Source organism: Rhagoletis pomonella, unplaced genomic scaffold (assembly GCF_013731165.1).
Source record: "Rhagoletis pomonella isolate Grant_MI unplaced genomic scaffold, Rhpom_1.0 Rhpom_scaffold_02477, whole genome shotgun sequence".
Taxonomy (NCBI): domain Eukaryota; kingdom Metazoa; phylum Arthropoda; class Insecta; order Diptera; family Tephritidae; genus Rhagoletis; species Rhagoletis pomonella.
Window position 1 is genome coordinate 496 of NW_023461031.1, and position 21,980 is coordinate 22,475.

Sequence of the window (21,980 nt, forward strand, 5' to 3'; positions counted from 1 at the left end):
TATGTTGCTATGGTCCTTTAGCGGGTATTTCGCATCCCTGTCCGGGTGGAAAACCCTCTAGTAGGCATAAATTGCATGTAATCTGCGGCCTCGGTAAATGCCAAAGCCAACGCTCATCTGCTATTAGGATCATGAAAAAGTACACAAAAAAACCGCAAAGATCTATGAATAAAAGCGCAGACTACCTTAGAAGGTTCCACATTTCACAAATGGATCGTAAATCATGACAAGTACTAATGGTAGGCTGTGTAAATCCTCGCTTCAGAGGTCAAAATAAGCTCAAAAGAATATTCCCTTTGTCCTCTGTTAGGAGCTCAAGATGAGTGGAGGAGAATAAAATGCACGAGGCTTGGACATTTGTGGAGTAATACATTGCTCCCAAATGAGATCTATGTGATGAGACAATTTTTACTGAATCACTACATTCGTTCATATTTAAATTTATTTTCAAATTTTGCCTTCAATTGTGTTGGTGCTGTTAAGTTACCAAAAAGAGTCGGAAAAAATTCCCGCAAGGTTCGCTGTTGTCGCCTAACAGCATACAAATTGAGCTTTTTCACTGAAAAGCATACAGCGCTGTTAAAGCACTGTTAGCATTACAGTTTGCATTACCCACAAAGCTGACCGCGATACTGCAATGAATGTTAATTTAAGTATTTTAAATAAAATTTGCTTTTTATTTATATTTAAATTAATTTATAAAAAAACTGTGATTTAATTAATTTGTATCGTTATTATTTTTATCTGAAAATTTCTCATAAATTTTTTCCTTATTATTTCTTTCAGAAAAACTTGCCAATCCTGCAAATGCCCCCGTGAAGCGCACGCAATCTACCAACAGCAAACCACAACGGTGCATGAGCGATTGGGCTTCAAGGTCGTCTCACCAGCGGAATCGGGTGTCGAACCGCGCGATCTCGGCTACACTTGGGTGCCGCCTGGCATACGTGCCTCATCGCGCATCAATCGCTACTTCGAACAGTTGCCAGTGGACAAAGTGCCGAAAATTGGTACGGAGGGGGCGCGCTATCGCGAACAACAAATCGCCTATCAGCTGCCTAAGCAGGATTTGTCGCTGCAACACTGCAAGCACTTGGAAGAGCAACATGAAGCGTCATTCGAGGATTTCGTGACGGCGCGTAATGAAATTGCATTGGATATAGGTGAGTGGAAAATGCATTCTGGATGTGAGAAAAAAAAATGATTGAATAAAATTTAATTCACTTAAGGTTACATTAAGGATGCGCCCTACGATGAGCATTGCGCGCACTGTGAGGGTGAGATCAATACCGGTGAAATGGTGGTGGCCGCGCCAAAGTTTATCGAGAGCGTTATGTGGCATCCGCGTTGCTTTACCTGCAGCACTTGCAATGAACACTTAGTCGACTTGACGTACTGTGTGCACGAGGATAAAATCTACTGTGAACGACACTATGCGGAAATGTTGAAACCACGCTGTGCTGGCTGTGATGAGGTAAGTGGAATGAAGTTAGTATGTGTGTGTGTGTAGTGTGGTATTGAGTATAACAGTGGGTTCGTGCGTGGTATACGTAACATATAATATGAGCAGTGGAATTTCCGTCACTCATACGTCGTGGCGCCTAAATATGTAGGGGGGCTATACAAAGCTCGTCGTGCATGCTGTAGAGTAAAAAGTTAAAATTAAATTAGATAAACGGACGAAGCACTTTGATAAAAAGGTACAGCAATTAACGTTGTATGCTTTCGTGTCAAGCGGTCATATGAGTTTTCAATTGAACGTATTCATTGCTACATACTTGTGCAACTGCTGTGCTTATCTCTGCACTAAGCATTAATTGGTAATATAAGACTAATGCTGGTCCACACCTTGCCGCCTTAATGACTGCCCACTGTCAGCAATGCCAGTTGCGAGCGCGATCAATCAAGGCTATCCTTTTCATTTAAGCGTGCGCGTGAGGCGTCTCTTTTTAATTTTCTTAATACACCTTCGTAAAGTCTTCTTGCTCTTATCTATAATGCCCACTACTTAGTATCCTTTTTAATCATCCTATGACTACACAGACCGCCGCAGGTAATTCAATATTTGGTCGTTTACGCCAACCAACTGTCAACTCATTATTATCAAAACTCAAAGTCACCTTTGACCGGTCGGTTAGTGCCTACAACAACATTGCTGAAGTTGGCACTCTTGTTGTTGCAGCAAAGGCGGTTAGTCGACAGTATGTTGCGGCACTCTTTCGCAGTTCTCACGCAGTGTTATTTATTTTCTAACTTCAAAGGAAAAATTATTCAGCATATTTTTGTGAAAGGTAAAATGTATTGCTTTTGGTCTAAAATTTTTGTATGAAATTCGAATTTGTTTCGCATTCTTGTTTAAGCTCACGCCCAGTTAGGATGCTGTATTTTTTAATGTAAATAATTTTATTGAAAAGTGCAAGAGCAAAAAAAGTCATAACAGCTTTATGAAATATCGAGAAGTTAACTGATTTTTTACTTTAATTGGACAAATTCGTTCATAACTTGTGTTCTAAAAAAATGATTAATACATTGCCTCTTGGTTTGAATTGAGCACAAAAAATCGATAGCGATAAAAACTACTCAGTATTGATAACTTCAAACTCAAATAATAAATAAAAATCTATTAGTCTGTGAGTTATTTCTATTAATTATACATAAATGTTGCAGTGAAAGTGAAATAAAATAATTCTTCCATATAAAAAAAAAATCGCTCATACCTTGTATGAAGAAAAATCCTAGAGCCGTCAGCAAAAAAATTATTAAAAATCAACGCGATTTGTTGGAAATTTGTACATTGTACTAAAATTGAATGGGCTATAAAACTGTATATCAGAAAATCTGAGTAAAAGGTTTAAAATTTTGATGAAAACTCGTTAAATTTTGCTTAGTTTTGTATACAGTTTGAAACTTTGATTTATATGTTTTTGTATGAACCATATTTTTGTACAGAATTAACAAAAAAATTATAGCTTGCAAAACATTGTGAATATTTAAAAGAAGGGTGGACGCCAATATAACGGAACGAAAATATTGTGCCCGAGCTCATTAAGTTTGACTGTTATCAGTTGTGTGTGAAGAACAAGATTTCCTATTATTTACCATTTTAGAGGCTTGCGCAGCTCGCTCTCGCTAGGGTAAAAAATAAAAATAATAATAAAAATTTCGTCAATTAAGTTTACACGGTAGAGGAACTCTAGGAGATATTCACTCTGGCTAGAGTCAAAATATTTTACAAGCTGTGTACACGGTAGGCAATCGTTACCACTCTCCGGGAGTTAGTTTTCTAGCTTGAATTGTTGTCAACGCTTGTTGTAAATATCGTGGCAACCCAGTTAGGGTTGTTTTTGGTACTAGCACATCAAAATTTGTATTGAAGGTGTACTTTAATACCTCCTACCAACCTACCCGTTAAAAACGCAGTTTCGAAAAAATTGTTCCTTGGGACCTTTGTGAATTAAGCTGCGATATGTACATGTATCAGAGCTATGATGTAGAAAATTAAGGTGGTGCCATCCGCGGACCGCTAACCCTTCGTTGATTTGGCAGCATTCACGTATTCGCTGACGTCATAAAATACTTTTTCGCACTAGAGATGATAATTAAATTTTCAAAATTGTAGATACTTATTTGCCGAAAAAAATTACCTAAAATACATAAATTTATCTAGAAATTAAATTTGTATTTTTATGTGTATAAATTTTTGATAGGGGTGGCAACCTCTCTCTTCGGTTCCACGTCTACTTTTGGACTCACATCAGACAATCATTGCAATTAAAAATTTCCTTAAAAGGAATTTCTCCCAGCCGTTCCAGCCAAAACTATATAGGTATTATCCAAGTTGGAAAAATAGCATATTAGCTCACGCAACGAGGCTTTTAGAAAAGCGGTTGAAATACCTGTGAAAACAAGAGAAAACTTCCCGATAAGTTATTTGACTATGATCTAAAATGGAGTGCTTGTACCGAATATAAGATTTAATGTCGTGGCCATTTCAAAATTTAACACACTGTGATGAAATTCATTGACACGATTTTACCTTACGTCTCCGTAAAGCCAAAAGTCTATTTGGTTTGCCAAATAGAGCATAGAGTTGTATTAGAATTTTCCGATCTAGTTGCGATGTACTATGTGTACGGCGAAAAAGTCTCGCTAAATAACTCTCACGTAGACTGTGTAGGTAAGGTGGTCTCGTAGAGCTCTATTGAGTGTTTACACGTCTCTATTGAGATCTAAGCTTAGCTTTACAAGGAGGTTTTCCTAGCCTTACCCTGGAAAGTGTTAATATTATTCTCGCTGAAAATTCCCTTAATTGTTCTGCAGTGTCTAAATAAATGAATGAAAACTGAAGCTATAAGCTGAGGTCAATCTTTAATATACGCATGTGATAATGGCCGAAAACAGAGTTAGATTCCAGATACGGAACGGCGAGATAACGCTCGATCTCTTGACTCACTATACGTCTATTCTGCGCAGTTTGTCTTCGGTATACATTTAACCTGAATTTGTGCACAGCTTTGAAGTTAAATAAAAACTTTATTTGTTTAAAAAAAATACATATTTCATTCAGTTCCTGATTAACTGTTTCAAGCTAAACTATCTAGCTCTTTGTTTGTTTGGTAATACCAGAACCAGTCCACCTAGTCAAGGTTTTGCATGTTCAGCACCAGAAATGGTCAGTTTTCTCTGTTCTAAAGTCTGTTTTGGTGCTGACCAAAACGTATCTAAACTTAGAAAAATTGGCTTGTATACACCCATCCACTCTCAGGATTGTAGGACAAAATAAGGGACTTCCACATCAGCTTTTTAGACCTTGCATTTCTAGTTTTAACTTACCACATAATTCTGAGGTCATTTTACCCTTATAAGCGATTTAAACCCCGAAAGGAGACGTTTTGTATACTGATGGCTCCACACGGCACAATAACAGGTTTTAAGGCATTTGGGTACCGGGACCTAGTGGAGGCATAAGGAGTGTAGTGCCAGATATCTCCCACCACAGTAGCAGAGACACATGGATTCATAGACCCAGTACCCTTCATCATCCAGAAATGCCAGCTCATCTACAATGTTGGAATTACGGTATATTAAGAAAATTTGGAAAAGTAAAGTACTTAAACAGCTTTTGAAATATAAATGAAATGATTCGCTTTGAAAAGTATGAAGGAAAACGAAATTCTTCTATCCAATGTTTATAAGTAAAATACTTAAAATTAAATAAGCAGAGAAGGCGTCGTTTCAAAACAAGACATACGTACATATATACAAATAATCGCTTTTGAAAACTGCAAGCAGCGCTGTTCGGCATAAATGATCTCTAAATAAATACTGTTTATTTATAGCCCGCTTTCTTTTCCACCTCCTAAGTATTATCGCACATAACTCACATTTTCACATTATTTGCCAACATGTAAATGAAATAGCAGCAACTTGTCTGTCAGCGCATTGAACACCTCAGGCATTGATTGGCAGTTTTTTCAAGTTCAACTGAAATGTGTTTCTTCGTGATCGTGAAGGATCATGAAAATTTCCAGAAGTTTGTTTTTTTAAGACACGAATTTTAGAACTTTGAAAAAAAAATACTGCAAATTCTAAATTAAAAACTAGTTTAGATTAAATAAAAACTGTTTAACATAACTTTATTTATTTGTTTTTGTTATTTTTTTGGCCTTTATAACATTTATTTATATTGAGCTCGAGGCCGTTTTAAATGAAAATTTTTATTGTGAAAAAGCAACAATAATTTGAAAAAAGGGTAGAAGTGATAGCTATTTCGGAAATCACCACATTTCCATCAGACTTCTTTCAGTAGGATTCGAACCGACGATCCCACTGACTCAGCCAGTTGCCTATGCACCGTGCTAAGTACGCCTTGTAAATTATCGTTTGCTTTTTTCCACTATTTTCATTTTTGTTATGCCAACACAATCAAGTGCAGCTATTCCGCTGCAATTCACTTGATCATGTGGTTGTTGGTATTGTTGGTTTTTTGCTAATAATTCTATTTTTAGAAATTATTGTTGCTTTTCCACAATAAAAACTTTCATTTAAAGCGGCCTCGAGCTCAATATAAATTGTTGAATAACTTTATTTAGATTTTGCAAAAAAAAAGTTTTTTAAAGTTAAAAAATTCAGATCTTTAAAATCAAAAACACACCTTATTGAAAATTTTTTTTTTTAATTTTAAAATACGAAAAAAAAGTTTTTGCTTTTAAGTTTTTTTTATTTCAACATTCTGTAATTTTTTTCATTTTTCGAATTTTATTTATACATTTTTTCTACATATCTCTAAATGCCACCTTTAATAAAGGACTAGAACAATTTTTATAACTATAATAGTTTTAAAGTTTTCCAGAAAAATAAGCTTGTAAAATACCGGAAATTATGAAATTTAGAACTTTGCATTACTTACAAAAACCTGTTTTTAATTTTTTTACACTTTTGCAAAACTTCGTTTTATGATAAATGAAAAGCTCTCTAACCAAAATTCATTCAATTAAAAAATGATGAATTCGACATGGATTGATCCACATGTATTTAAAAAGTATCTCTGTTGCTCATAGAAAGATGAAGGTATTACATGTATTTTTATTTTTTTTATTTCCGACCTTAATCCTGTCAACAGCTAATTGCCAATGTATATACAATAAATTTTCTCACCTGTTGACAATGATTAGCATTTTGCACAAAATAGATAACTTGTAAATACGACAGATACGAAACAAATCGCCAATACGTCCGATTGTTTATAGGAATTCGTTTCACTTAAACGTTTATTCAAGCGAACGTTTAACACGAACAACAAGACAAACAGCAATAGCAACCAAGCGTACAATTTTACCAAATCGAAATTCACCACAGCACTTGTTGTTGCTACAGTACCAAAAATAAAACACTAACATTCGACCGAATGAGTCAACAACATGTTGTTGCCTGATTGCGCTGTTTTGCAAAGCAGAGACGAATAATATTTGAAAACCCATTCGCGACAACATTATCGTGCACTGGCTATTGCAATGAATACGTACTAAATATATGGCTTTCACGAGCGACAATTGTTCATGCATGCATGCCCCATGCTCGTTCCCGAACTCATACATACATACTTGCATTCCGTCCCACACGCATATAAATGCATGATATCATTTTTCGATATAACTGTAGTAAAACCATTCAAATTTTATTGCCCTTAAAGTTCAGCATATTATCGCATCTGTGTGGGTGTATAGGAGTGCATTTACCGAGTGAAGTCAGCCGGCGAGTCCTACAACATTGTTGACCATGAAGTTTTTAATGGCGGATCGCTGCTTGCTGAAATAAGACAAATAACTGTATTACGTAGACATTTTAGGGTAAATGAGGTCATGCATAAATATGTATGCATTTGTATGTCTTGTACGTATTTACTTTTTAGGATACAAGTGTTTGCAGGTTTGAATTTGGGGAATTCTTAAATTTTCACACACACATATTAGCACCTCCCATTCATTTAAATAAAATATGCGCTACATTGTTGTTTGCAATTTATCATTGAACTTGTTCGTTGTTTGTTCACACCCACTGAATGCCAGCTGGAAATATATACAATATTTCTTGGTTTATTTTCCTTTGTATATTCTTCATGAATATGAAAGGGTATTATAACTTTGGTGCGATATTTGTGAGAACCAGAAGAAGAAGAGATAGGCCCATGAGAATGTATACTTAAATGAGCAGAAAGTCGTGCTGAGCCGATTTAGCCATGTCCGTGTGTCATCTGTTTGAACTACGGTGATTGTCTCGGTTTTTCCAAAGCGGTTTCCTCCGGTTTTGTTGATATCTATAGGCGTTTTTTTTTTTGAAGCTTAGTTCTTCGAATATCGAATAAACCGCATATTCTTTATCGAACAAACCGATTTTTTTTTTATTTCAAAAAAATTTTGATCTCAATAAAAGTTTTTAGTTTCTCGAAGTTTTCAAGGCTTTTTCCAGTTTAGGGAAATCCCTAAGTAGTTTTAAAATTATATCCTAGGTTATTTGGGGAAAAGCAGTATATCATATTTGATACAAATAAATGAACGTTTGGCGTTTAAACGTTTTCTATGTATTTTGCCGAGCTCTTCCTCCAATTAGTGTTCTGATTCTTGATGTTGTGACACCTTCGGTCGGTTTGCCATTGTATGCTTAGGGGCGACCTCTATTAAACAAAACAAAACTTTGATGTTGCTGGGAACAGAAATTGAACTTCCCCAGGGGCTATAGGCACCTCTAAGCACTCGGCTACGGCGGCAAGAGCACTACTCAAAACCGAAAAATGTAAAAAAATGCAGTAAAGTACTAAAAAAAAGTTAAAAAGATACCAAACGTGAAATTTTCACGGATTTTTATTTTTTTTACTTTTGATCTAAAAAAATGTGTACTTATTTTTATGCTCTTTTCTAAATAAGAGCTATTTTCACTGTTAATAGTTACATGCAATCACTGTATGAAAACTATTTTAAATAAAACCGGTTTTTTTCTTAATTTCCAAATCAGGAACCGAAGAACCGAACACCCTAGTTTGAACGCAATCTAGTCCCTCAGTTTTCGAGATATCCGACTCAAATTTGGTAAGCGGATGTATTTTTATGATGTACTAGTAAGCCCGGGCAGACGTTGTCCTGCTACACACCGATACATAGGCAGATTACATGCATCGTAGATATTATGGGCAGGGACCGAAAATAATAGTTATTTTCAAAATTTCAATGCAAAAAGTCAATCGGAAAGAATTGGTCTTTTTAACATTTGTATATAGCAATGTGATGTTTGTCAGCCAAGGAATGTTAATCCTATATGGTTTATTTTTTTTTTACTTTTTTCAAAAAAGTCAGCAATTAACAGTTATTTTTTTACTGATATTTTTTCAGTCGAAAGTAAAAGTTAAAAGTTGACTTTTATTTTTTCGGTCAAATATAAAAGTTAAAATTTGACTTTTATTTTTTCGGTCAAAAATAAAAGTTAAAAATTGACTTTTATTTTTTCGGTCCAATATAAAAGTTAAAAGTTGACTTTTATTTTTTTGGTCAATTATAAAGTTAAATCTGACTTTTATTGTTTCGGTCAAAATAGCAATTTACATATTCACAATACAATATGATTTAATAAATAAAATGATACATAGTTTAAAAAACTAAAACCTCGCTATTATAATTTTCATTCGTACTGTATGTAACTTGAGAATAGAAATCGCTGCATCTTTTAGGCGCATCAATATTACATAGTTACATCCCGAGCTAATAAAAGGGAGGTAATAATAATAAAAATGCACATCCTTTCAATTGCAGTTTTCTATCATCTGTAAATATATTGCTTTCCTTCAATTTAAGCTTAAAGTTATTTACCTCTTTACATGAATAAATCGGAATTCAATTTAACAATTAATATAGCTGCCAAGTTCTGCTCCGAAAAATTGCATCTCAAATCGCTAAGAATAAGCTTAGTACTGAGAACGCGTGTTCTACACTGACTTGAGTCGCTGGCACTTGATGTATAATACATGCCAGATCTCCTAGTCGGGGATATATAAATTTTTTGCTCTCCCAGTAATCCATAAGATCCGTATCAACATCAATGCGCTTCTCCTTTTAGCTGCCTATTTCCATAAATGCTTTTCGAAGGTAATCTTCGGAAAAATAGCGACACGGGGTTTTTAGGAACGTTGCGAGGCGCATAGAAAAAATGTCTATGAAAAAAAATAAAATTTCTCTCGGGTTCAAAACTATCCAATCTTTTAAGTTGGAATCAACAATAAACACCCAGAAAATTTCATTGAAATCGGCTAAGCAGTTTCGGAGATTAGCGTAAACGAACAAAGTGACATTATTTATTATTTGTCGGAACCGGCCAAATCTGACAACTACCACATCTAGCTCCAGCTGTTTGTTCAGATATGAAATTCTTTAATATTACTGCTTCATTTTTGAAGCTAAGAAAATGAAATTTGGCACTATGTTCCCATATTATTTACTAACAGACATCTTACATTCAAAATGACAAACATCAAATCGCAGTAACCTATAGCCTCCATTCAACTGATTGTTCAGACATGAAATTTTTGTTATAACTCCTCCATTTACCCAGCTAGGAATATGCAATTTCGCACTATTCTCACTCATTATCAACAGAAAGCTTGCAGGAAAAATGATAAAGATCAGCTCACTACAACATATATGTAGCCTCCATATAACTGATTGTTCAGATATGGGGTTTTACCTTAAAACTCCTTCATTTGGACAACTAAAACCGATAAATTTCGTGAGCTACTTTCTAAATAATCATACAAAGTCTACTGAGAAAATCATCAAGACCGGTGCTGCATAAGCTATATCTCTTATACAACTGATTGTTCAGATAGAAATTTTTGCGATATAACTCCTTTATGGCATATTTTTAATACCATCTATGTGCTACCAATTATAGCTTCGAAATAAAAGATATTGATATTGTTTTGCTGAGCACACCCAAGGTCATGCCCCGGGTGCTTTGTTTAAGTTTAGTTGTTCTTTAGTTTACCATATAATGAATATTTATTTAAAATTAATGTAATTATGATTTCGCTTCCACCAAACAAATTCGCCCCTTGTTTGTCCTTTACTCTTGTCGTGTTCGATTCTAAAATAAAGGCAAATGGTGAAAAATTTTTTTTTTCGTTTCTTAAAATTCCACACTCTTGTAAGGCAGAAAAGGCACATTCTCTGCCCTTTGAAGCTTTGTCAGGGGAGATGGTTGCCGTGGAAATCAGACGGTTGCTTAAAACGACAGTATTATGAAATGCGTGAGATAGACAAGGACAAGGAAGGCAAAAACATGGCATTGCATCGGGGAAGGGCAACCTTTTTGTTTTGGAAGAAACGAAATCACCATAAATAAGTATGATCGAAAAAAATATTTCATGGGAATTCTTTCAACATATTTGATTACTATTTTCAGATAAATATTCGGCTAGATTTTTGGCCTTATCAGATTTTTCATTTAATGTTTAATTTTCGCAAAAACGTGGATACGAAGTAATTGCTCTCCATTGATTGTTTATAGTAGACATGTCCGTTAGAATGCAATTCCGACAGGGCCATATTTTTCTTTTAAACTACACACATCAAAACAATATACTTATAGAATTGAAATACCCAAAACACAAAGGAAACAACCGCAAACGGAATTGGCCAAAAACATGCAAAGTCAGCAATAAATAAAGTCGAAATTTCTTACCAAAAAAACGAAAGAAAAACACAAAGCAAAATACAATTGAGGAGTCAAAATAGCTAATGATGACGCCAACCAGCTGTGCGCTGACAAACTGCTCGCTGGTGATGGTGCTGGTTTATCGCGCTGACCCATATCGTAGGTTAACGCGTTAATGTCCTATGTGTGTATTGTATACTGGCTACGCGCTTTGATGATGACGTTGCTGCTGTTTTGGCGCTCGGATATAGCACATACTTGAGCGCTGCTAATGCACAGTGTTTAATTCCGATTTGAAATGTAAGAAATAATATTCATATTCTTTATATGATTCACCTTTCTGAAAAGCACGGTGTAATATCAACGTTCCCAGAGAATACACTATCAAGATGGTGCCCTAAGCTAAATAATTGGGTTATGAGCAACTGCTCAGGTGACGCTTCTACCAACCAACCAACTATAGCCTTCTAGTGCAATAGTTTATTGAAAAAGTATAGCAGAAATAAGGCTATGCTGCAGATGAGGCCCTAACGCCTAGACCAAGATACCCTCAGGTTCCCTAATAACTTGTTAAGAGGATCTTGGGGGACAAATACGGACTTCTAATTCTAGAATGTTTGTCTGTGATCAAATTGAATTATATCAGTCACTCAGAATATATTCTAGTGCCTCAACGTCTCGAAGATATACCCGGCATCCTACCTCTTTGAACAGACCAAAAACGTTTGAGAATTATGACCAGTTAAATATCTAACAAGTGAGCAATCTGATATCATCACTAGACACGAATAAAGGCGCGCTAGTGTTTTGAAACACCATGTTTGTACATGGCTGTGCTCGTACATGGCGTATAAGTAACACTTCTCATAATTTTTCATTTGCAATGCAAACTTAAAACGAAAATATCTTGTGACCCAAAGTTAAGTTTACGTATTTTGGCATTTTGTTTTTTTTCTTTTTCTCATTTAAGGATGCTTACGGTGATATTGGCGAAATGTTTGGTGGGAGAAAATGGATAGGGTGTGGTACCGGCCAATCACCTAACTTGAAAGGAAAAAGATCAAACCTTTTAAATAGCTACTTTTTAAATACCTACCTTTATCGTCTCTAGGTCTTCTGTATATACATACTTGTATCTTGGAATTTCTTTAAAAAATCAGAAATAATCGTAATTTTCGTTTCTGCGTAGGCGGCAATCGATCGCGCTTTAAAATAATTACCGTAATGAATCCAACACCGCCTACGTTACCCACATCATTCTACGTTAATATGTTTTTAACTGGCGCCAATATGAGGAAGACGAATAAACAAACAAGAAGGTGAATGGGAAGACTAATACGAAGACAAATAAGTATATGAAGACGGCGACGAAAATTAAACCGAAAAAAATTTCTGAAACCTTAAAAAACTGTAAAATCGGCCGAATTTCGGCATCAATTGGCACTCCTTCTTTGTTTAATTTTTGTTTACATTTTCACATTGTTCCCTCCACAGTGATGTCACCTGTATGTGCGCATTTCCTACGCCATTCTTTCACAATTTTGTTTTTTGTTACATTCTTGTTTTGCTCACATCTATTTCTTATCTGCTGACGCGTTGCATGCCACACACACAGCACACTTTTTATTTCGTTTTCATTATTTTGCTTGGCAGTTTCCTGAAGTCAGTTGAAACGCGCAGTTAACATCTACATATTGACTACGTCAGCGTAGCGCGCCAAACCTTCTTATTTTTATTGAATGATTTTGTAGCAGTGGCGCTTAATCAGCTCAACAACAAATGTGCTAATCGCTCATTCGTACGACGATTTTGTAGTCGTCGTTGATACTTCGCATTCCTCATTTCATTCTGGGCTATTTGGCTAAGTGCAGCAGCAGCAGCAACGGCTGTGGCGTGCATTCAATTGCTTTCGGGACTTGACACCGCCATCATCAGTTCAGGCCAATTCAGCCAACGAGGCAAAAGTTTGTAGCGGTCTCACTCGACGGCGACGTGATTCACTGTTTGTGATTTTTTAAGATCGAAAACAATACAAAATAATACCAGCAGCTGCTGCTCCGCGCTGCACCGCGCGCCGCATTCTAAATTAGACCGTCGTCGCTCGTGGGTACACCGTTCGCTGGTCCGCTAGTCTCTTGCTGATATCATCGGTCATTTGATTAGTCGCATATCGTTCGATTAGCTAGTTGGCGCATCTCTCAACTCATTGCATTTAACGGTTCGCAAATTGGTGCAACAGCAATTGAATTAGTACTTATCCACCTTATCTACAAGTGATTCGAAAAGAGTAGCCAAAGCAGTGTAGCTCGAAGAAGAACGCGCTTTCGAAATCAGTTGGTGTCGCGGTGTGGCGTGTCGAAGTGCACATTTTTCAAGCGTTCAAAAAATATTAAAACAAAAAATAATATTCATAAAAATTATTTTCTAATTTGTAACGCATTGTTAACCTTGAATGCGTAGGCGGCGTGGCGCGGCACGGTGCGGGGTTTATTGTCTCTGGTGCTCACATAAATTGCGTCCATATTTTTCATATCTTGTGCCAAGAAATTCCAAGGTACCCGCACTTGAATTTTCGCAAATATAAAATAAAGTGTATATATAATATACAAATGTGTGTATATTTTGCGGAGAAATAATGCAAAATTTTGTGCATAAAAATTAAGAATTAAAAAATTTTCATTTGGTGAATTACACAATCAGTAAAACTGTGCGGCTAGTGTGGTGAAATTTATATAATATTAACGCGCACGAGCAAGCGAAAACGACGAGCGGTAAAGACTAGCACAGACAGCCAGCGCGCCTGCCGGTGTCTCTAGTGACGATTTGCTGGCGGCCATAGCGAATCGCGCAACTAACTCGCGCGCACCTCAGCAAGGCATATTCTTTTAAGAGCAGAATCTCTCTGTATTTCGAAGCGACTGCTGCTTAAACAGTTAAACGAATCATCTGCGGCAGATCACTCAAGTGGTGGTGCATAAATAGTTGTTTGTTTGATAAATTAGCCTTTGGCTGTTTCGACCGATCGACTGAGGGCATTGCAAATCCGCTGCTAAGCAAATTGCGTGCGTAGCTGCAAACGTTTTTGATTTTTATTTTGATTTTTTGTGATTTTCTGAAACCTCAATAAATTGTTGGTGTCGAATACTGAAATCCGAAGAAAATCAAGGTCGTTAAAAGCAGATATATAATTCTGCAGAACGCGCGACTGTAAAAGCGCCGCGCACCAGACTACGGCAAAAAAGATCACTAGTAGCATTTAATCTAAAAGAAAATTCAAACGCATAACGACCGCTAAAATGGCTGACGATCTTCTACCTGAACTCGGCGATTTGCTCTTCTCAGTACTGATCGGTTACGCTGGCGCCTTGGAATTCCTCTATGTCGTACGTCATCTCTATCACTGGAGCTGCGGTCATATGGCCACCACCCAAAACGATGCGGAAAGTCTCAAGCGTCTACAGGAGCGTATGCGCGGCCAGCTAGCTGAAGCTGAGGCGAAAGAACTACAGACGGGTACGCAGGTGATGAAAGACGGCGTACTCTATAAGGATGGATTTCGAGTTGATGCTGAAAAATTGGCAAACGATCGGCTGTCAGCTGAGCAGAATACACCCGAAGCGCGTGAGAAACGCAAGAGGGAGATAGAGGCGGAATTGAAGCGACAACGCGAGATTGAAGAACAAACACGCAAGCAACTGGCAGAGGCTGAAGCGCAGCTAGAGCGACAGCGTAAGCAAGCTGCTGAGGAGGAGGAGGAGGCGCTAAAGTTGCTAGAAGCAGAGCGTGCGCGTGAATTGGAACAGAAAAGGCAAGAACAGGAGCGCGAAGCAGAAGAGGAAGCACGCAAGTTGTTAGAACGTGAGCGACTGCGCGAAGAGGAAGAGCGAAGAAGAGAGGCGGAGGAGGAGGCGCGCATAAAGAGAGAAGCAGAAGAGGAAGCACGCAGAGCTGCCGCGGCAGAGGCGGAGAGAAAGCATGCGGAGGAAGAAGAGCGTAAACGTGCTGAAAAAGAAGCAGAACTCCTAAAGGCGACAGAAGTGAGTGCAGCGAAAGAAGCTGAAGAGCAAACGCGCAAGTTGCTGGAAACTGAAAGGCAACATGAGCTGGAGCAGCATAAACAAGAAGAAAACGAGGAAGCTGCTAATAATGAACTCAAATTGCTCGAAGCTGAACGACTGCGAGAAGCAGAACAATTAATACTAGAACAAGAAGATATACAAGACAGCGATGAGCCTGAAAGTCTACTCGACGAGCTAGAGGACGAGCAAAAGCGTGTGTTTTCGAATGAAATACGCGCAAGCCATAAACAAACCGAGCCAGGAGAAACGGAGACTTTGGATAGCATAATGCAACTACTCGACGCCGAGAGTGACCGTCAGTTGCGCGAGCGCGACTTTGAGGAAGCAGCCACACATGAACGTGTCGAGCGACAGCGACTAATTGAAGAGAATGCGCGTAAGTTTCTCGAAGCCGATCAGGAAATGGAGGAACTCCTCGAGTCTGTGCAGAAACAACGGCGTCTATCTGCCACAGAGAGCGCACCACAATCGCCTGTGTTGGAAGAGCCATGTGTGAGGAAAACAATGAGTCCACTCTCTGATAACTCGGAAAGCACCGGCGCACGTCTGACACAAACTGTGAAGACACAGTTCGGGCAAACCAGCAATGAACCATATTCGTTGACAACGAAGCCGCTGCTCTTCAAGAGTATATCCGATGATACTCCGTCTTTTGAGCCGCAGAGTTCGTTGAGCGCACAGCACTCCGACGAGTATGGCGCCGATGCAGATGGCGAACTACATAGCACAATCGATGTACAAATTACGCAGTTGGAGCGGCAAGCGCCCGATGGCGGTGAAGATAATGATACTAGCGCATCCCAACAGTACACAGAGGATTATCTCCGCTCGCTCGATGGCATCAAGCAGCGTCCTTTGGTGCGTGAAGATGGCTCTGGACGTAGGCGTGCATTCAAGAAACGTCGTTCCAGCGGTAGTTCCAATTCGTCGTATGAATCGCGTGCTTCACGTGAGGAGGAAGTAAAAATGTTCACCTCACTGGAGGAGGAAGAGTTGAAACCGACGAAGGAAGGTGATGCTGATTTCACGCCAATCAAGTATGCCAGTGAGCCGTTATTGAAAGTCAAGATGCCACGCCGGCGACATAAGCGTAGCCCAGCAAAGGATGCCAAGCCGAGTGAAAGCGGGATAAGAGGTTCGCTGGAGATGCTGGATGAGGAGGGGAATACGAATCCATGGGGTGAGGTCACACCAGAGCACTATAAAGATATGCCATTCTGGAAGCGTGAAAAGTCAATGTCAATCGATGAGGAAGCTATCGAACTTGAGTCACCTGCTATGGAGAAGGAGGAGGAGCGAGATGTAAATGCTAGAAATGAACCGAAAGCGTCAGCGTTTGAGGAAGCTAGCCACACACAAAATGAGGAAGCCATTAGCGTTTTGCAGCGGCAACAAACCAAGGAAGAGCAGGTGAGTAATTGACGAAGATACGTGAAGTGGAAATGTCTGAACTTCGACGCTTATTTTTAGGAAAATGCTGATCAGCAGCCTGCGTCAGATGAGGCAGCTCGCAATGATATTCAAACGAACGTAAGTCTTACAAATAAAATAACCACTTTAACCTCTTACCCATTAGACTACCATTTACTATTGCAATGCTCTATAGCGCTAGTCCTAACACGCTTCTGCTTTTAACTCTCTTTCATACGCATTTTCAAACAATCACGCACATCCGCATACGCTTGAAATTCTCGCTTTATTAGCTTCACACTGCATCCCAATCGCCAATCGACCGCAAATCGGCCTCCCCTCGCTTACGTCGCAGTCCACGTATCGATGAAATGGATCAATATGAAGAACTGTGGAACAAAACAAATGAGACGATATCGCCGCAAGTGTCAACCACGCCTACAACACCTACCACGCCGTCCATTACTGTTAACCACGCGCCAGACACTGCACCTTGGCGCGATCAATACGGCCTACTAATGGAGGGCCTCAGCGATTTCTATGATTTCACGGCCTCGATGAATCCTTCACGTTCACGCTCCACCTCCCGACAGCCTTCGCCAGCGAATTCTCAACCGAGTACACCCGCGCCAAAGAATGTAGAGTTTTTGCCACCTCAGGATAGTAACGCCAACACTATCGATATCTACGATGATACCGAAAGTGTAATGGAGGCAGAGCTGACCAAAGAAAACGTAGTAAATTTCATAGAATCCTTGCAGAATGACTGCACAAGATTGTCTCAAACAATTGGCCAACAATTGCAAGTTGTTGCGGATTCACCAAATGTAAATACAGAAGGTGCGGAAGATAGTTCCCGCCGCGAAATGAATTTGCTTGTGCAAACCTTGCGTGTTGAAAGACAATCTAGGTCACTGCCGACGGGCGCCCAGCTAGAGCGTAGTGTCGAGGTACGTCGTAAAAAGTTGATAGAACAAAATGATAAACTCTTTGAAACACTAAATCTGCAAGCAGCGTCGGCGGTAAAAACAAATGAGCAGTCGATTGAGTATTCCGCAAGTGTAACTGAGGATATAAGTGCGCGCGATCAGATGAGATTGCTGGTGGAGGAGCAACGCAATAGACCGAGATCGCGCTCACATTCACCGCTACCCACCGCGGACAATCTGGAACGTAGCCTTGAAACGCGACGTTCAAGACGTATTAAACATAATGATGAAGTAATTGAAAAGCTCGGTTTGGATGTAAACGTAAGTCGTACGCCAAGTCCCGCAGTCGAAAATCCTACAAGCCCCACAGAAGTTCAGATCGAAAAGGCAGCCGATAATACCACAAGCCCGATGGAAGAAGACTCCAAAGAGATCATGAGTCGGTTAGTGGAGTCGTTGCGCGTGGATAGAACGCACTCTCATTCACGCTCGCGTTCTCGTTCGCCACTTCCCACGCCAGAGAACTTGCGAACAGGCTTAGAGCAGCGCCGCAAGAAGAAGATTCAACAAAATGATGCACTTTTCCAGCAGTTACACATAGATGTATCAACGCTCGCAGATGATGCGTCTACCAGCTCGGGCGTAAGGTCGTTTACTGCACCGATAATTTCTATAGAGTGTTTTGATGAAGATCCCGGAAAAGAGAAGTCAGATATTAGAAATGCGGAAAATGAGTATTCGCTCGATAATATGACCAGTTTAGTGGAGTCACTACGCTTGCAACGTCCACGTTCCAAATCGCCCATGAGACGTCTCGAACGCGAGCGAACACCAGAGCCGAGCAACATACGCGTCGGCTTGATGGGTACAGATCAATTGAGCGATTGTGAAGACGAGCATGACCGACGATCTCGTACGCCATCGCGTTCAATATCACCCAAACGGGTGAGTGTGCATGCGCAACAATCGGATGAGGAGTCTTCCTTTCAAGTGTTACTCAATCTGGAGGCATCACAAAATAGAACACTTTTTAAAAGCAGTGAAGAAATGGAGAGCTTATTGGCTGAGAAACAGAGACAAGTGGACGCAGAGGCTTTGCGTAAATTGAATAATGCGAGTGAAGAAATAGAGTTGCGTACCGTTACACCAATCTCACCGGCTGGTAATGCAAATGAAAACAAGCTTGATAGCCTGCCACTCGACGAACATATGCGACAATTGCGCTGCTCACCGACAACACCCGATTACGATCGCACCATATCACAAGAGTGGGGCGACGTGCAACGTATTAAGGATGAAATGTTGACGAGTGGATTCAAGCGCTCCACTTACGTGGGCGAGTCTTTAGATCTTGGAAGTGAATTTGCGCCGCTGCGCGAACAAACAGCACGCTTCCGACGCTCACGTAGTCCATCACCCTCGCTAGTTGCTACAGAGACACAAGCAGAAAAGAGCGAGCGGCGCGAAGTGCAGGACAAAATATTGGCTGAGCTCATTTCGGAATCGGAGCTGGTCACAGATGCGAAACGTTTGGGTGCAAAACCTAAAGAGTTACGCTCCGCATCAAGAGACTACCAAGAAACACAATACGATGAGTTGCGACGCATGAACGCGGAGTTTCAGCGCTCGCGTAGTCAGAGTCGTTCCCCACTTGGTGAAGTAGAGGCTAAAGAGGTTGCTAAAATCGAGGAAGAGGCGACGAAGCGTGAGCTGCAAGATACCTTAAGTAGTCTTGCAAAACCAAGTCTTAATTTCGAAGAATTCTCGCGCTATCTCAATGCGGGTTTTCTAGACAATGAACGCAGAGCTTCCGATTCGGCGTTGATACAGAAACCTGAGGTTATAATACAGCTGCAGGAGCTTGAGGAGGATTTCGAAGTGGAGCCAGAAAACTATCACCACTTTCGCCGTTTCTCGTTGAATCAAGAGCAGTCGATTGAGGAATATCCCAACGATGATTACGTTTTTGTCTCACAAATCGAAGTACAAACTCCCAGCGGTACACGTACATGGATACGAGAGGATTACTACAGCGAAGACTTTGAACAGCTCAGTTTACTCACAGAAGAAAGGGCTGCAAGTGTTGCGCTCACTGTAGACGCTCTAAAAGCAGCAGCCGGGGAGCAGCATCATGTCGGGGGCGAAGAAGAGGAAACCGACGGCAGCGAAGATGAACGACAAACCGTAGTGGAGGTAGAAGATGAAATAGACGAGGACATATGCGACTTCAATGAACGTGGCCCAGCGGACGAGTCACATCACGAGCAATCAGAGTGCGAGGAAGCAGAACGCGAAATGGATCATTATGCAGATAGGGAGGCAAACGATTGGCAGCACGTGGAGAATATTGATGAGCTGCTAGGCGATGAGAATTTATTCGCTGCGGAAGAAGGGGCCGTCGGCGGCGACGCTGTTGGAGAGAGCATATTTGATTATGATTCAGATTCGGCGGCTATTGATGAGATCTACGATGAGGCTATTAAAAACCGTAAGCAATCGGGTATTCTACGCGATTACGATAGTATTTTAAAGGAGATGCAAAAGAACTACTTGAATAATGCGGGTGCAACTGATGGCAGTGAGGGTGACATGAGCGCCGCAAGCGATGGTGAACGCAAGAAGAGTGCAAAGGGAAAGCGAGAAGGTGAGGCAGCATTGAAACTTATAAAAAATGAGCGACGTGAGCATGAGTTGCGCTATTTGGGCGATGCCAGTGAGTGTGAAAGGCAATCGACGCGCTTGCGCACACGTTATGGGTATATGCCACAGCTGCACGGTAGTGGCGTTGAAGATTTGGACGTGGAAGTGGATCTGAGTTATAAACCGAAAAGAGAATACAACTGGCGAAAGAATTTCAAAATTGACGATGAGGATGAGGTGAATGCAAATAAAACGGACGAAAACATTGTCGAAACAGAGGCCAATGTGGTTGGTAGCAGCTACTTAGACCTGAGAAAATTCAGCCTGGGTGGTGAAAGCATTACGTTATTCAGTCAAGGTTCTGAAGGTGTTTGCTATGTGGCAGATGAAAATCAATTAGCCGCTGATACTATACCAGAAGAAAAGGAGTGCATAGATGGAGTAGCAGAACCGCTGGGGTTGGGGTCGGGCGCTGCAGTGGAGCAGGAAGAGCCAGCAACGACGGCCGTCGATAAGCCCAAGAAAAAGAAAAGTAAAAAGAAGTTACGTAAAGATTCTCGAAATAATAGCACAGAATACTATGCAAAGGACGAAGATGACTCTGAGAGTCAGCTCAGCAGTCGACGTAACAGCAGCGTACAAATGGAAGCGAACTCGCCTAAGCGTCCGAAGTCGCGGTCGCGTCGCAACTCTAGAAATAGTTTGACCAACGATGAAAGCCTCAGTCTTGTCTCACCGCGCAGCAGTGTTGTAGTGGAATCAGCCTTAGATGGCTTAACACAAGATGGCGCCGGCGCGTTCAACAAAAAGAAGCTTAAGAAACGCAAGAAGACAAAAGATGGCTTCAGTGCAGCAGCAACTGCTGACATCAAAGAGGAGCTAGCGAGCGAACTGAATGAGCGTGCACCCTACTTTGATTTATCGGTTAATGTACCAACGGCTTCGGCAGCCGTCACACCCGGTACGGCGAGCATTAATCCGCTTGCGACGCTGAGTCCACAAAACAGCATTTGTACGCCAGCAAGCTCCATTGGCTCTGAGACACCTGACATAAAGGAGTTAATTAGTGCTCCTTCTTCGACGGAGGGTTCGCCGCTACAGCAAGGAAATGAGAGCACTGCGATTGAGGCGAGAATTTCAGCAGCTGCCGATGCTTTGATATCATCACCAACCGAGGCCACGTCCAGCGCAGCTGTAACAGTGGCTACGCGCACATCAATTACACCAACAACTACAACCAGAACCACGGTGGATACTTTCGATATACTAAAGGATGCTAATTTCTATCCGCTATTCTAGATGCTTACGCCCGCAAGTAATTTTGTTTGTGGTTTTCAGTGTCTTAGTTTGCTTGCTTCTCCTTTGTCGTTCACCCTTCAACTTTTATGTGGTACAATTTTTTGTTTTTTGAATTTTTACCAATATGATTTTTTAATTTTTACTTTTTTCTGTTTTTCTATTTTCTCTTATTTTATTTTAGACAGAGTCATAGTTGAAACGAATATCCAAACCAAAACCTCTTATAGCCTTAAATTGCACCCGCAACCTGCACCTGCATCTACACCTAGCCATAGTACAGCAACTCAAAATCTATATATTACATATGCATCCACATATGTATGAATTAAGTTCATCCCGTATCGCCGCAATACAGTCATCAAGCAATCACCTACGACCTAAGCACGCTTTTAAACGAAATCCGATCAGCGAAGTCAAAATTGTA

At 40.1% G+C, this 21,980-nt stretch overlaps 2 protein-coding genes across 2 annotated transcripts; both read left to right on the forward strand.

The window, feature by feature from the left end:
- Window positions 1-786: 786 nt before the first annotated feature.
- LOC118753449 (prickle planar cell polarity protein 3-like) lies at window positions 787-12,325 on the forward strand (the record flags this gene model as incomplete). Its single annotated transcript, XM_036488327.1, has 3 exons — window positions 787-1,163; window positions 1,230-1,474; window positions 12,170-12,325. Coding segments are annotated over 3 exons (763 nt in total), but the record flags the coding sequence as incomplete, so codon positions are not given.
- Window positions 12,326-12,408: 83 nt separating this feature from the next.
- Window positions 12,409-21,641, forward strand: LOC118753450 (trichohyalin-like). The gene is made up of 3 exons (XM_036488328.1): window positions 12,409-16,688; window positions 16,749-16,808; window positions 16,982-21,641. The coding sequence occupies exons 1-3, from the start codon at window positions 14,496-14,498 to the stop codon at window positions 21,554-21,556; spliced, it is 6,828 nt and encodes a 2,275-aa protein (XP_036344221.1). The 5' UTR covers window positions 12,409-14,495; the 3' UTR covers window positions 21,557-21,641.
- The last annotated feature ends 339 nt before the right edge of the window (window positions 21,642-21,980 follow it).